Source organism: Triturus cristatus, chromosome 3_1 (genome assembly GCF_964204655.1).
Source record: "Triturus cristatus chromosome 3_1, aTriCri1.1, whole genome shotgun sequence".
NCBI classification, from domain to species: Eukaryota; Metazoa; Chordata; class Amphibia; order Caudata; family Salamandridae; genus Triturus; species Triturus cristatus.
In genome coordinates this window covers 721,920,076-721,937,467 of record NC_140583.1, presented here as the reverse complement: position 1 = coordinate 721,937,467, position 17,392 = coordinate 721,920,076, and the positions used below count along the sequence as shown (strand labels likewise).

Genomic DNA, 17,392 nt, shown 5'->3' with positions numbered 1-17,392 from the left:
CAGTGTTTGGAATTTATATAAAGGTATGCCACAGCAGCCCTTTTGGTAGTCTTTGATTTACTTTCCACGCAGTTATAGCCAACCTCAGATGTGTAACAGGAACTCAAGAGTATGAATGCAAACATCAGCATACCTTCCTGCTGCACACGTCTTTCTTCTTTTCACCCGTGCCAGACATTGTCAGGACGCATGCCACATGGAAAACATTCATCTCCTGAGGTTCCCTTACTCACTCAGACTCCTCTGCCCAAGCAGCATCCAAACCTCCTCCAACCCGAACCGGTTTTAGGGATGTTTGTCCTGCATTACTTTTGCACTTGAGGCTAATTTTATTCAGGTAAATATTTGTTTGTGAGAGTTGTACAGAGCACAATATGAACTGAATTGACTGTAGGAATTGTGGAAAGTGAACAAGAGATGGACAGAAATGTGTCAATCACTTGTATTTACTGAAGCCAAAAGCCATTCTATTGGTCTTTAAGGTAGTGCATGTGCATGTTTGTGTGTTCGTATGTCATGCATTTAGGTATGCCAACCCTAACTGGGAAGTAACAGTGCCCTGCATAGGACAGTAGGAAACAACTGGTGGTGTACAAGAAAAATCAAAGCATAGGCGGCCGAGTTCTCTCTTTTATATAGGCCTCAGATAGAAGGTGCTAGGTCTTCAAGGATGGGGTTTCCATAAAAGACATGAGCTTCAGTTCTACTGTGAAGTGTAGAAGTTTATGGGCCCAGGACGCTCCCAGTTATGGATCCCGGCCCCCTCCAACTCAACAAAATGAATGACACGATCGGAAGCTCTCTTCATTTGGGTATACACAGGTTATGTCGATTAAAAGAAAAAACTACATTAAAAAAAATTGTAACCAAGCATTATAATCAAACAAACAATGACATTTCTTCAGGCATTCTTATATTAACAGGCCAAGGCAAATGGCACACTTCTATCGAACAGATCCATCTTCATAAATAAAAATAAAAACGTATTTACAGCTAAATACACAATTTAACATGGGCCAAAATGAAACCTCCACAGAGCTTGGCCCCTGGTGAGGTTACAGGAGACCCTAAACACAAGCATTGGCATAGCCAATAGGTCTCGCCTTTGGGATCTTGTAAGTGTTTAGCCATGCAGCACACAAGCTGCGAGGTTACAAACATCAGAAAGTACATTTAGCAGCCGGTCACATTTTATGTATCCTTTGGAGGCAGCTGGGCAGAAAGAGAGGATTTCCTTAAGACATCATTAATATAACCGCATGGTCTGAAACATGGGTCCCTCCTCGAGACACACTATGGCTGAAGTCTTGAAACTTCAGACTTAAAGCAAGACATAAAGGTAAAGTTCATCAACTTGTCAGTCAATAAAGAACTCTCTCACCTCTTAATGGATTAAGTGCTCCGCCATTACACGGCAGGCAGAGTCACCGCGAAGTCCTTGAGTTCTATTCAAGCTGTGCTGGCCAGATTCTAAATGTCCATCCAGCCAATACTTTTTAAGTGTGTCAAGGCAACTGCTTCTTTTCATTCCTAGCCTTCTACTGGTGTATCTACTCCACTACTCTTTTACAGCCTAAGAGAAAGTACTTTAGATGACAGCCCCGCCCATTCGCCACAGACTTCAATGATACTCAAGAAATCTCCCACCAGACATGCAGGAAATATAATACATGTTAGATTTGGGGGTCTCTGGTTGGCACAGGTGGGCACTTGTGACAAGCAGGGACCCTCTCCTCTAGGCAGGATAAGGGGATCACCCTTTCAAATAACCCCTGCTCACCCGTTAGGTAGTGTGGTGCAAGCAGACAAGGCTAATCTCTGGGCGTCATAGGCTAAGCATTTGTAAGGTATATACAGTAACCCAAATGACCCCACCACAAATGGACACAGGCTGTGTTTTATATCAAAATATGTAACCTTTATATGAAAATATACTTTCTTAGGCAGGCTTATATACAAGACCATAAATAACATATTTCTCTTTTTTTGGGGGGGGGGGCACACAATACCTTCGTTATGCGGGGATGTGTGGTTTCCTTAAGTAGGGTCTCTAGTTCATGGACAGTGCTCTGAAGAGGCCCCCAACTCGTCCTGCTCGCGACTGTAGGTTTCTTCTTCTTTAAGGAGGAGGGGGGGCAAAAGTGGTGCTTTGGCACTCGTGCCCATCGTCCCGATGGAGCGGGACGGGACGGGAGCCAATTGCCACAATCACCCAGGCGGAGCTTTGCTACGGAGGGACTCTCGGGTTCGGGGAGCACAAGGCAGAGGTCCAGTCTTTCAAGAGGCGGCAATACGGCACGGGGCGGCCTGTACCCAACGTACAGTGCGGCTCCCTTCGTGCGGCGCGGCCTCGGTGGCAAAGGGGGTGAGTAGTGCACTTCCGCGTACGGCGCGGACTGCCAGGTCCGCTGTGGTGGTACGCTTCAGGCGCACGGTGCGGACCTGCCTGTCAGCTGCGGGCCGTACGCTTCAGGGTACGATGCGGACTTTCAGGTCCGCTGTGGTGGTACGCTTCAGGGTACGGTGCACACTTGCCGGTCAGCTGCGGGCCGTACGCTTCAGGGTACGGTGCGGACTCTCAGGTCCGCTGTGGGCAGTGCGCTTCAGGGTACGGTGCGCACTTGCAGGTCAGCTGCGGGCCGTACGCTTCAGGGTACGGTGCGGACTTTCAGGTCCCTCCCCCCAGTGGGGATACGGCGGCCAATACGGTGCACTCGTCAACAGGAGGGCGAAGCGGGTGGGGGCAGCCCAGCGACACGGTGCGGACACGGCTCGTTGGCAGAGCGGGTCACACGGGGCGGGCAGGCACAGGTCGGCTTTGCGGCAGTCCGGCGTTACAAGGTGGCACTTGGGGCGGCTCCAGCAGTAGGGGGAGATGTCCGCGCTGTCCTCGCGGTTTCCACAGTTTCTTCGTAATTTCACCAGCAGGAACTCCTCTTTAGGAGCAGGGCTCCTGCCTTTATACCCAGTTTCTTTTGTGCTTGCAGGCCAGGGGGCCTGAGCCTGGTTTCGCACAGTGTGTGGAGCATTTTGTTGTCGTTTCTTTGAAGGTGCAGGGCAGGGACACCAGACGCTCCGCAGGAGGTGGAGCCAGCAGCGAGGTGGCAGAGCACAGCCCTATTCAGAGTCAAGGGGCACTCCTCCCACCTATCCCTTTATTCACCATCTGGCAGCCCAGACTGTCCCCTGGAATCCCCCAGCCCTGCCACTCACAGAAACCAGACAGCAGATTCACATCCTAGCAGAGGCGGGCTGAACAATCAGGCAAGCAAATGCTAACTTTCTAAAAGTAGCATTTGCGAACACAGGATATTAAAATAAACTTTACTAAAAGGAGTATTTTATTATTCTGAGTTCAGGCATACTAAACTTGACTTTCTACCATGTTCCCTGAGCCTGCTGAGATTATAGAGTGCAATCATTCCAGCAGCCCATTCTGGCCTATGAGAACAGGTAGCCTTACAATAGTGAAAAACGAAAATGGCTGTAATTCACTATTAGGACATGCCACACATATCAGGGCTTGTCCTACCTTATGCTTATAATGCACCCTGCCCTTGGGCCTACCATAGGGGTGACTCACATGAAGTAAAGGGAAGGTTTTAGGGGCTGGCAAGTGTGTGCACTTGCCCAGCTAGCAGGACAGTACCAGACTGTACGCAGGTTCTGCAATGGCAGACCTTAGACATATTTTAAAAGGCTGCTTCTCTGGGTGGCGCAACCAGCGCTGCAGGCCCACTAGCAGCATTTGTATTTACAAGCCCTGGCACTCCTGGTGCACTTTACTGGGGGCTGACAGTAAACCAAATAAGCCAATCGTGGAAATCAATTACGGGTACACTTTTCATAGGGACCCCTTGCACTGTGGCACTGATTGGCAGTGGCACAGTGCCCTGAGCAGCTAACACCAGCAAAACATCTGAGGCACATCAGCAAAAAGTGGGAAGGAGACTCACACCAAGGTACCAGGTCTAACAATACACAAAGTTGGGAAGGAGATGTGGCCTCGGGGTTCAGCTGCCGACTTTGGAACATGGTGACCCAGTTTCGGAAACCCAGCCTTGGCCCTTGACTCAACATTATGATTCCGGGCAAATCACTTAATGTCCCAGTGTCTAAAAAAGGGGGAATATAATGTTGAATTATATTTGTGTAATCTGCACTTGATGTACACAATCTTCTAGTTTGTCTCTCATTCCTTAATGTAATGCCCAGCGCTCCTTTGCATTCTAGCTTGGTTTGCACTATATAAATACCAATCTTACATACATGTTGTATGCAAAGATTAGAGGCCTCTCATGGTGCTGTAACATAAGAAAGCGTTGTTACCTATAAAAAAGCAGTGCTATTTGTTCTGAATCCACCTCCCCACATATCGACAGATGGCTGGCCCCAGTTGGCAACAGAGAGCCCTATGCTACACTTATATGGTCCATTGTGTTGTGGGGTCATCCTGTAGACATCTTGGAGCACCGATTTGTCCTGGATCCATTGGGCTCTTTTTGCTGAAAGATTAACTGAAAACATTCCAATATCTTGACTCAAAGCATCAAAGGGGACCCAGCCGACAGAAGCTCTACTAGACACATGACCTGGCAGACCCACAATTAAGTACAGTGGCGATGTCTTGCCCGAGTGCAACTCACTGACAATTTGGTGGCCTCATGCACAGACACCAATCGGTGCATGGAACCCTTGGAGCTGCCCTCAGCACAGTCCTGGGATCAGGTGTTGGAAAGCTAGTGGCAATCTATCTATCCATCCATCCATCTCTTATGCTGTCCTTAAGGTGGCGGTTGGCATGCACCCAAGTCAAGAGCTATTTTAAGGAGCACCACATTATGTATACACAAGATCAGACTCACTTTTGGGGGGAGGCGATACACTGAGATTACGTGATTTGCACAGAATCACGGCCTGTCTAGTCAACGCTGGAACTCGAACCTGGTTCCTCAATGCCCAAACCGGCACCTCTGGCATTAGACCACATCTTCCCAATTTTTACTGTTTTACCTAGACAGATGTGCGTGGTATCCCAAGGTCTTGATGTCACCCTTCCAGACGGTCTCTAATTTTTGGTGTGTAATCTGACGTGCGTAGCTGTGGATTCTGTGGTAGTTTTGTCTTTCCTACTTGCCATTTTAGAGACTTTAGTTTCAGCCGCACAAATTAGCGCTGGGGTGCCGAGGGTAACTATGCACTCTATAAAAGCACTTTAAATTAGATCAGGACTTCTCCGAATGGTATGTTCCGGCATTAATCCTTTAAATCACTTCTGTTACAAAGGTGTTTCAAACATTGCTAGAGGACAGGATGGCTATTTTATTTTTAAAAAGTAAAATGTGATGAAGACACCTTGTCATGGAAAGTCTTCCCGAGGCATGCGTCCAAGTCTCGCAGACCAGTGAGAGTGGAGAACCTGTGTTCTTCTATGAGGTGATAACCAGAAGCACAACTTGTTGCCAGTCATCTTTCAAGCCTCATTACGCTGAAGCAGTTTGCTTTGCAGTGCCGTGAAACCAGAGATTGCGAAGCGAGTGCTGTGGGAGACATTTCCTCTTAAACTCATGTAGCTCCAAATAATCGGCGCGCTTTATATTTTAAAGGGATAAAATATATCGGGTTACAATTTTTGTCGCCAGTGTAAAACAAGCGCGGTCCCAAAAGTGATAGAGGACGCGCTGCAGCCGGAGCATGGGGATCTCTTGTATTTATGGGGCGATGTGTTTCTAATTAGAAACACATGGCCCTGTAAAGATAAGAAAGTGCTTTGCGACAGCAGCAAAGCAGGCAACCCATTCCGGATTGGAGGCCAAAGGGCTTCCACCAAAAACCCTCATTTCCAATGGCAGGACACCGTGTAGCATAAACGGTGACTCCAGCCAATGGAAATAAGGGGCGGGGCTTCAAGCCCTTTTCTCAAACTCCTCATAGGCAAGACCTAAAAAGCAGTGTGCCATGCCCTAGACTCTGGCAGGAGGAGGCCCAGGAAATGCTGTCACTCTGCAGAGGCCTATTATCATTCTGAATGTGATAATTAGGCGGACATACAGAATGATAATGGGCGGACAGCAGCCTGAATTTGTAAGTGGATTTCCATGGCAGAGATTGGAACATGGCGAGCGATGTGCTCATTACAGTCTGTGCCGCGTTCCTGTTCTTACATGTTTTCTTCAATTTTTCTTTATTTCTCTCTCGTTGTGCTTTTCCAGCCCGGTAATGTGCGGGCATCTCCAGCTCTCGCCAGTGGAAGTTCCTTAAACAAAATGGCGTGGTAAGCACATTCTGAGTACTTACTACCTCCTGGTACCGTGATTGGGCGGTACAATATTTGTAGTAACTTACTACTTGCTGAGATTCTTTTGGCACAATTCTCGGTTGGGATAAACAGTGGGTTAGAGTGCTATATAATACACTACGACTGAATGAGACGGTGTGTTTACAAGATTGCACTGGATTAGGCCCCTCTGAATGTATATGTGTCTCCTGAGCCCACGTTGTTTTTTATTTATTTTATTTGATGTACACACAGATGTGGCACATTTGAAGGCATCAAGTCGTTACTGATGCTCTTATCTGTCGTTTATGTTTTTCTGTTTTCCTAGGGTTTCATCAGGAGCGTTCTTTCACCATGCAGCTGTAACCACATTATAGGTATGCAGGTTACTGCCCCGCCCTGTTTGATCTAAAGGGTTTAGTAACAAAAAAAATGTTCACGTGCACTTCATATATTATTGCTCTGGTCCTGAAGAAGCGCCAACGACCCTTAGGGCGACACAGGCGCGAAACATGTTGACCTATGACCTTTTGACACCTGGGCATAGTGTGCCTCTGGGACAAGATTTTATGTAACAGTTTATCTGCCAAGGGTTTACATTTTATACATTCGATTTATGTTTACCCTTTATTAATTTTTAAACCACTTTCGCACGCACTCTTTTTTACCCTTATTAGACCCATACCCCACACACCCACATGCACCATAAAAAGATCTCCGACAAAGAGACCCTTCGGGGGACCCGTAGGGAATTGCAGCGTCGGCCCTACGAGGAGCAACTGCCCGATGATGAAGCATGACACCTCTTGGGGTGTGTGAGGGCAACATAGGACAAATAAATAGCTGTTCCACCTCACTTTTGGGTCACATTTACCTAGGATGTCTTTTGCTTCTTTTTTCTACCTCCTCACCCCTGTTTTTATATTTCTCCTTTGCACGGGTGACTATTTGCACCCTTAAGCGTGGGTGACTTTTTGCATCCCGCCACAGGAACAGTGTCCCCTTTTTTGAATTCGTATGCGGACAGCAGCCTGTGCCAGGTCAGGAGGGGCTGCTGCAGGCCACTGATCACAGCAGGAGCACGAGATGCCCCTGCAGTGAGAGATACTGCACTGCAATGTTTTACGGCCATTTAGGGCTGCCTTTCCTGGCAGGATTCGGGCCAGATGGCAGGATAATTGATGGATGATAGCTCACGGATGGCGGAGCTGCACTAAAGTGCGGCAATCTGCCTGTGATCTCTCTTGCCCCCCTAAATTTCACTGAATTTGAAGGGACTATCTTCCACCAGGTACTTTCATGAGCAGCACCTTTACCCCTAGTGTAGCATGCTTCTATGTTTTCAGTTTGACGCTTACTTATTTATTGCACTACCAATCCTTTCAAAAAACATATACGACTGTGGTGTCACTATATAGATTATATTTTAATTATCAACCAGGATCACTAAGAGAAAACCTAGTCTTTAGACTGTACTTGCACATCGGGTGAAATTGTTCCAATATCACAAAATATCATGAACAAGTCAATGAGCTATCCCTTGGTTGTTCAAGTGTATCCCACCAAATTAATTAAAACGGCAAGAAAAAGGGTACACAATAACTGCAGGGAGACCTTAAAGGAGTCCTCCCGAAAACCACTTAATGAGAAAATTATGCGCATCATTAAATTTTTTTCTGTTTCAAACCCGGTAAGAAAGATAGTTGCAAAACACCAATGGCAACAATTGACAGGCACCCCTTTTCCAAAATGGAATGTAACCTTAGAGACCTTGTTCACACTAGATCATTTACATCCACTCAATTCAAGACAGCCACCTTCATCTGCAGCCTCCCGTCAATAATAGGCCATTACCTCTGCGGAAAGATAACACATGCCCCTATACCACAGTGACCAAGACGGTCAACGTAGGAACCGCAAAGTCTAGGAAAACTGGAGCACACAACAATTACAACACAGACAATGTGATCTATATGGTCACCTGCCCTTACAACCTGCTCGACGCATGACTTCCAGGAAATCGCAGATATGTAAAGGGGAACACCACAGCATTATAAAATGACAATGAAGTTCCACCAAAATTATCACTCATTTTGTGGAAAGGAAAGACACTGAAAATGATATTAGATGCTTCATCCTGGAAAAGATTGGGCAAAGCACCAAACACAACATTTAACAATTAATACTCACAAATGAACAAAGACGGACATATCATCTAAAACCTTACTAGGGTCTAAATGATGACATCCACTGGCTGCAGATAGGCACTGGATGATAGCTTTGTCCTTCTTAACTAACTTGCGGGGATCTTCCCTGCAACTTTAGGCTACCCCGTGGAGCATTACAAGGCAACTGTATGACAAAATATGATTTCACAGGAGTCTATCCTTCACACCCACTCACTACAAATGCCAATTCCTGTCACAATACCTATACTTCATGATACCTATACCTGTGGACTATTATATACTAGGTATATCAGCATAATATCTATACCATATCAGTAAGCAAGGCCCCTTATCAAAGGTGTTTTTGTATCACAACGAGAAGGTAATTATAACACACTCCCTATGAGTGGAAAGTCAACACATACACATACTGAACCACTGAGAATTGGTGTCATTATTTATAAAAAACTAGACCTTTCACAACGGTTGCAAATATACATATGTGGCCTTTCCACCATTATGCCGAATAGAAACTTCAAATAGGGGCCTTGAAAATATATATTATGAAGAGAAAACAAGTTAAATCGTATACACATGCATTCTGTTCAATACTAATAGCTGTGCACAGCATCACATTGGTGACATGATTGACAACTGAGATCTACGGATCTACGGGGTCACGGGACATTTACAGCAGAGTATGTTGTCTCTACAGAACATGCACAATGCAATGCATCCATATGCAGGGTGAGGCCAGCGCATAATGCTAATTCGCAAAGATCCTCACGTAGCCTCAAATGGAAGCATTCAGAGGTGAGACATAATACGTAGGTGACTGGTATTGGTATTTTAGCAGAAAATCTCCCTATGTGTGACGCTGCGTAAGGCCTTATTGTCCTCTACGACCTATTATGTGAATACAAGGGTCCCTATGTACCTCTCTCCATTGGGCCAGTTCTACCATGTAAATTGGGTAAGATTGTGCAAGTGTGCCACCCAGTCACCAATACCCAGAGTGGGGTGATTTATTTCTTACCATCTAAGCATGAGATTGCGATGTTAGTTTTCAATATTGTTTGTATGTTTGTTGCAAATAAGAACACTACTTTGTTGCATATAAGAACACTACTTGCTTTGGCACAAAACATGGGCATAGAGTGAACTGACTTACATAATTCACCACCAATTGTTTTGTCTCTTTTATATGTGTGTCTCATATTTTATTTCTAGCCCTACAGGATTTTCCTCACAGAACACTCAGCCACAGGCAGGAGTATTACAGCACACAATGCATGAATGAATGAGAGTGTGTAGATAGTATGCATGGTCTTGCTTTTAACTGAAATATCTGGTCAATAATTCTTATGCTACGGATCTAGGTCTTAAAAAAAAGCCAGGAAAACCCGGACTGGGACAATAATACAGTTGAAAAATGTTGACCACAGAGATGCAGGACCAATAATTATCGCCAACATCCCCCAAAAAGGTTTTTAACATCCCTCTTGTTTCCAAGAATAAAGAATGATTACCAGTACCTATGAGGATTGTTAACTTCACTTTTTGGGTCACCTACACAACCTCAAAAAACAAGAAAAATTGGGGACCCCATTCATTCATATAAGAATTCCAGACACATGTGGTAAACCCAATGAGGAAGCATGCCACCTACATTAGTGTGTGAGGATTTCCCTTACATTATGAAACCCATATATAAGACATCTCCTGTACTAATATAATATCTTTATGGCTATCCCTTATCAGCCCGATTCCCTGTCTGTTTATAAAACATACATTTGGTAGGAAGCAGTCAGGGACGGCCTACTCTTCTCCTTACCTCATCTAAGTTAACTTTAGATTTGCCCAGTACCAAGTCCATTTTAATGTCATTTGATTTCATTTCAGAGTCCTGTTTTCCATAGTGAATTGGTCTACAAGAAGTAAGGCAGCTCCTCATAGCGATGAGTGGTTCTTGAAGGCCATTGGAGATAACGCCAAGCCAATCATATATCAGGAGTGCCTGGTTTCCTTGCATCTTCCAGGTCCTTTTCTGCTGCCAACCTCATCTGGCTCCAATAATTTTTAACACTGATGCTGCTACTAAAATCCAGCATAGGTGTTGACCATGGAAAACGACAATCTAGATAACACTTTTAAAATCGGAGTAAAAACAATTTGCACATATTGATTATAGAATTAACATAATTTTGATGTTGTCCAATTTGGCACATAAAGATGAAAAAAGCATTATGTAAATGGAAGTAGAGGTAAAGTGGTTAGTTAAACTGGGGCAATATATAATGAACAGAGAAGACTGCTAACAATTATTAAATTAATAAAATATAAGCAGGAGATCTACACAGATTAATGACTGAAGCATGTGAATTTGTGTCTTTGAATACATACGCGTAGGCTGCAGTCCGCCATCTCTTTAAGTTTCTGCAACTGGTCGGAATACAGCTCCGACTCTTTCTTGTCATCCATGTTGTGAATAAAGTGATTAAGAATAGTCTTTCTTTGTTGCAACATGTCTGCAATCTTGCCCTCAATATGGTGTTTCTTTGCCTCCACTTCTCCAACCATGCAGCAATCTTTGTGAGTTCCCAAGGGCAAGACCACTGCATCTGGCACTCGCATGAGTAGGTTGTTGATCCAGAACCCAACAAGATCATTGAAAACATCCTCATCGTCCATCTGATATCTGGAAAAAGAAAGAGACAAAAGGCATGGGATACTCCTTTGAGCAAGCTCCTTTATTAGTCAGGCTATTCTTAAATACAACAAATGTCGGGAATCCAGATACTATGTTCATAAGATATCTTCTGATATACAAAATGACCAACTATGTTTTTAATTCCTATCAAATGAATTCCATAAATATATAGCAAGGCGATTGCTCTTTTTTCTTAGAAGACATACATTCATTTCTTTCTGGTAGTTTTTTAACCTGAACTGCTCATTCAAACTACTTAGGTAATTGTTTCAGTGGCGATATCAATGCTTCACAATGGTGTCATTCAATTCATCCATGACTGGATTGTAGCCCCTTTTCCTCAATCATTGTTCACATTTCTTCATTCAACTGCTGAGCCATCCATGTATAATGAAGATGACACCTCATCACGCAGTGATGAAACTGAAGCCACGTACTGATTTACTTCATCATTTCACACAGAGATGAATGATATCATTGGCACATAATGAGGACATTATCACAGAGTCATGACATTGTGTCAACGATTAAGCTGTTGTCACACAGTGATGGCCTTGTTGTCACAAAGTGATAACGTTACAATTCTGTGAGTAGTAGTTTCTAAAATATTGATCCGCCTCGTGGAGACGAAAGCCTCCTTCCTCCATCTGGGAAACCAATGTATCGTTCTAAAGGAGGGTGGTAATGAAGGATCCAGCAGAAACCGGAAGAACCTCAATCAGAGTCTCTTGTGTTGGCACTTTTTTTATCTTGAGTTCGAGCAAAGTGAGCCAACCTGATCTGCTGCTGTTAAGTAGGCAAGCTATGTTGGAACTGACAATGAAACTCCTCTTTGGGGGTGCATTTCAAGTGATCACATTAGGTGGAATAAATTCATCATTGTACACGAGCATTGACAGAATTCACAAAAAAGACCTACAGTCTCACGCTCAAAGTGTCTCCTCTCAAGATATAGACTGGCACTTTAGGAAAGAAACCACCTATGTCATATGGGAGGACACAAAATACAGCTGAGTTTCCCCTGCCAGTGAGGTGGCTGACATATATCCTGCACATTGTCGAATGAAAATGTTGAAAGCAAAACTCAAAATCATCCTGTTAGTCTTTGCTTAAAATGTCACATTATTTGCTATTTCAAACCAGTGATCTCCCAGTTCATTCTTGTGGGTCAGACTCTATTGTCAGAGGCCAGAAACCCCCTCCCTGTACTTTTATTCTGCTCATCACAGTCATGCACATGCAGTCTCACCACACACTACCACATTAGGTGCGCTTTTTGTCCTATGAATCTCCACAAGCTGGGATGTTGCATTTTCTGAAGGTTTTAGCTAGCACCTTCATACCTCTGATCTCCTAAAAGCAAGGCCAGTTATCATAGTGGATAAGCCTATTCAGGCCATAAACGTCCTCTGTCTCTTTAACCTGTAAACCTACCGCAAAAATACGCTCTCCACTGGAATTTAGCACAATTTTGCTTCTAAAGGAATACAAAAATTAAACCACCTATACAAACAATATTTGTGGACATGACCAGTTGGATTCCAAGAACGAACCTCAAGATCTAACTTTGGAATCCAATTTATCACAATTCAGGGCAATTCTGCATAACCACGTTTGGCTAAAAGGTTTCATTATTAACACATGACTGCAAACCTTTTATTGACTAGGAATTGATATAATTGTAGGCATAGCGTGTACTTTTTTATATTAAGCTTAAAAGGGACAAAACTTGAGACTGCAATGTTTTATGAACCACAAACTAAAGACTACAATTTTGATATAGCTGCCTGTGATGTCATTTGCACTGCATATATCCCATGGATGAATCAGGCATTGCATCACTATGGATGTCCTATCCATACCGATATGATCATTTACATACATCATGGAGGACGATTGAACATTTCCATATTTTGGACATCAATGACTCATCCTTGGGAGATTCACTGCAAGTATGTTGAACGAAAGAGAAGCCTAAATGCATCACCCTCTATCCATTATAGGTATTAATTTGAATCATATATATCAATCCTGGCATGTGTTAGGCCTAACTCAGACCCACAAGTATTGACGTACAGCATCCTAATTATAAAAAGATATTAAAAAAGTAAGCAGCACGATTTTTCTTTTTTTTGCATTGCAAGTATATATTGGTGGAGCATTGGCAGTTCCTTATTGAATCCTGCTTGCAGCATGGTGACGATATTATTTAACCAGTGGCAATAGATATTTTGTGAAACAAATTTGTAGCTATAACAACAAATAAAATGGGGTGCTAGGCTCTAAGGAGTATCTTTCCTTGTTCTTTTCGCATATTAGAATAACTGAAGATCTCAACCAGCTTCAAGGAAATGTGTTATGATTGCAAACATGACAAATAAAGGAGCAAAGAATTTCTGTCTACTGTTCCAAGGTATTTTTATCTTTTTTTCCAGGATACCATCGAGGCTAAGCACTTAACCCATTTTACCCTAGCTATCCTTTATAATTCAATAGTTGGAATTTCTAACATTATGACTTAGACAAATGTTGCTATCTAATATGATTTGGATTTCTTACTGAAGCTAATGCTAGCAGGTTGCAGTAGGTATAATAACCAACTGCTTAAATGTCTGATTACAACTTCCTTAGCCACCACATGCCAGTACAATTTATAGCATTTTGTGTTGACATCTTCTTGCTGTTCAGAAAAAGATTTTTCTTACCGGATGAATAATTTCTTCGGTTATAACAAATATTTTACAATATTCTTTATATTGTTACTTCTTTGCCTCACACTATTGTTTTGGATACCTTTAAATCAATCTTCTAATCCCTTATTTTCTGTTAAATACAAGAAATACGGTTATTTTATTGAGTTAAGTCTCACTTCCTCCCTTTAGCTGAAGTAATAACCCTGCACCTAACCGTTTGTAACACTTCAACAAACATGCTGTTGACTATGGTAGATACACTGATATACTCTTTATTGGACCTGTCAGCCTTAGGGCAGTCTCCCCCTACATTTTTGCCCTTTCTGCCTCCCACTTGACTGCACATTTTTGTTGGACTTAGGACTCTGGGCACCTTACCACTGCTAAACAGTGCTAAGGTGCAGGTGCTCTCCCCTAAAAACATGATGACACTGGCATACCTGCCACAGGCCCTGCTACCGCAGTGAGGCCTACCCCTCCATAGACTAACATTGGGAACCCTCCTATGGGATAACTTCTGACTGGGACCTAATAGGTATGTCATGCTTGGTATAGTTGGAATCGTAGCGGGGAACCCTTCCAAGTGATATATGGGGGCTGGGCACCACTACTTTAGAAATCCCACGTTTTAGAAAGTGGACATTTTCCTGCCTGCACATAGTTTGTGCACTGCAGACTCCCCCTCCCATCTGCATGCTGATAGCCTTCCTGGGCTGTGAGGAGTGAGTGGTGATTCACACCTTTACACATGAATAGGCTGGGCCAGCTGCCCTACAATAGGCTTAACGACCCTGCCTTTGTCACTGTAGACAGCCAGGAGCCAGGGCAGGGAAGGCAGGGAACACCCCAGAACCACCTAGACCCTTCCAGAAGCTTCTGCCCCCTTCTAGTGACTAGGCACCAGGGTATAAAAGGGAGGTCCCTGTCCCCACATCCTTGTTACACTACAGGACCAGGGAGAATTTCTGCTGGAGTGAAGACTGCTGCCCCAGGAGGATTGCCACACTGCTGAGGCTGACTGCTCCTCGGAACTGCTACCACAGTTTGCTGAGCTGCCCTACTGTCTGCTGATCTAGCCCTGCCAGGGAGACTGAAAATAACACCTCCAGAGTGTCTCCACAACATTTTAGGAACTGTCCTTTGGAACAACAGCGCTTTCAAGGACTTGCCCCTGCAACGCTGTGCCTGCACTCAGCACCGCTGTCACTACAACCTTTATAAACTGCCTCTGCAGCGCTGGGTATGTAAAACTGATCTATTCATCACCCCGAAGTCACCGCCGCTGGCCCGAGTGGAGCGCGTTCTTTAGATCACCCCCTTCCAGGATTGAGACCTGCAGGTGCCCTACGGTGGCGCCCTGAAACTGCGGGGCTTCATACCTGTCTCTGCTGCTGGTGCAAGTGACAAGCTCTCTTTAATCGCTCCCGAAATCACTGCCGCCGGCCCGAGATCTGCGTGGAGTACCTTCCTCGTGATCACCTCTGCTTATGACTGTGAGGGACCCGAGAGCGCAGTGGGCTTTCACCGCCGCTGGCCCTGGGTTGCATGCCTGAGGAGAGGAAGAACGCCGTGATCCGGCCAGGCCCAGCACGCCGCCTAGCAACCGGGATTCCCTTGGGGAAGCACTGCGGCTGGAAAGGAGACGTGCCAGGAGCGGGAGGGGCTGCCTCGCTCCTCATCCGTGCAACGCCAGCAGGAGAGCTACACCCGCCTTCGCAGGTACGCTACCGTATAGGCCTGGTCGTGGTAGTCGGGCGGGGTGCGGGAAGTCTCCACATTGGGGCGGTTCGGCCCAGGAACTCACTTGGCTTGGCAGACTGGCGGGACATTTAATCAATAGTGAGCCCCGCTGCCAGTGACACTCATGAACTTCTGCCTCATTCATTGCGGGCCTGTCCCTGGGAGCCCAGGCAGTAATGAGCACTGTTTTGCCCTGAATGTAAAATACTGCTCGTCCAAAGCGAAATAGGCTCACAGATACTGCGAACAGTGCACCACCTACTGTACTTGAGGAACTGTTTTGCCCTGGATATAGAGTACTGTTTTTCAGAAGGGACTTGTACCCATAACACAACCGGCCTCAACTGAAGGACTGTTTACATTAGGGCTTCCCTCTGGTAGAGAGACAGTCTTGTACAAGTTACCCTTACAACAGGCATTTCCAAAGACATTTTTACTGAGAATCTTCACGAGAATATAATGACCTGTTGACACTTTTTGCATAATTTTTAGATAAGGATTCTTTTATTTTTAAATAAACCGGTGTGGTGTTCTTTTGTGAGTGCTTTTCCTGTGTTACTGTCAGTGTGTGTTGCACAATTACTTTACACTTTTCCTCCTGCGTTTAGCCTACCCGCTTTGCGCCAAGCTACCCTGTCGGAGGCGGTGGTCCCTATTTAGACTAGTGTGCATACCCCTGCCAACTGGAGACCCCGGTTCTAACACTCTTCAAAACATTGGTTCTCAAACACTCAAAAATTTGGCCCTTTTATTATTCCACTTCACAATTGTGTGATCAAATGCTACTAGCTTCCCCTCTCTGTATTACATGGAAGATCATTTCTTAAGAACTGACTCAACTTCCATTGTTCAAGCAAAACATAGTGGTTGTGTACCTCTTATAAAAGGAATCTGGCTTATTAACATAGGCCCTACCTTCATAGCTGACAATTTGTCATGGAGAGTGTTACTGTATTTTGCCTCATCTTTGATTCACCACATACCACATCCTGGCTCTAGAAAATTAAGTTTGTATGGTGTTCCCAGGAAACTATAATCTGTTCACTACAATATTTTGTGCTACAAACTAAAGGACTTATTTAGCCTTAGATATATTGTATGTTGTTCTGGTAGGGAAGCAGAGGGATGTACTCTGCTTCCTAGGCAGACTACAGCATGCCAAATTTAGAGATCTCTGGTTGCCTGTCGAATATCTCTGAGCCTTTCGAAAAGTCACCGCATGGCAGCTCAACTGAAGGCACTGAAACTTTGCTCCATGGGTAATAATGTTTGGTGCACCTCCGTAGGAAATGTTTTTGTTTTTGAAAAACAAACTCCCAAAACAGGAGTTTGTTTTTAAAAAACAAGGTATAAATGTCCTCGGCAGGCTGGGAATTTTCTCCTAAAATTTGTGGTTATTTATTTGTTTTACAGTTTGGTACTGGTAGGCTCTTACTAATGGTCCAAACAGGAAAATGTATACCACAAGGTCTGCCCTAAATAGGGCAGATGATTTAAGGTACTTCGACCAATGGTCCAATATCTGTAGGGCTGTTTGTTCAAAAGTTTCAACTGGTAGAACCAGGAGAGGCTCTGCTGGCAGAAACATGACAGCTAAATAGAGTGGGAGAACCAGGAGTTTGCCAGACATGGCACTCCACTATGTTTGTGGCAGAGCACCCTGCCCACCAAACTCTAAATGAGCTCCTATATCTCTTACAACATACCAGAGTCTTAATATAAATCCTCTGAAATAGGTAAGTATACTCTAACCAAGAAGATCACCTTTATCTCCAGGCATATTTATATGCTGTTATGGTATTCT

General features: G+C 44.4%; 1 protein-coding gene across 1 annotated transcript in view; it reads right to left on the bottom strand.

Moving 5' to 3' along the window:
- LOC146860857 (malignant fibrous histiocytoma-amplified sequence 1 homolog) overlaps nucleotides 1-17,392 on the bottom strand; it is a 106,491-nt gene that overhangs the window by 74,624 nt on the left and 14,475 nt on the right. The window contains exon 3 of the mRNA XM_085646384.1: nucleotides 10,849-11,143. Within this exon, the coding sequence (XP_085502510.1) occupies nucleotides 10,849-11,143 (295 nt within the window). The remainder of the gene's footprint in view (nucleotides 1-10,848; nucleotides 11,144-17,392) is intronic.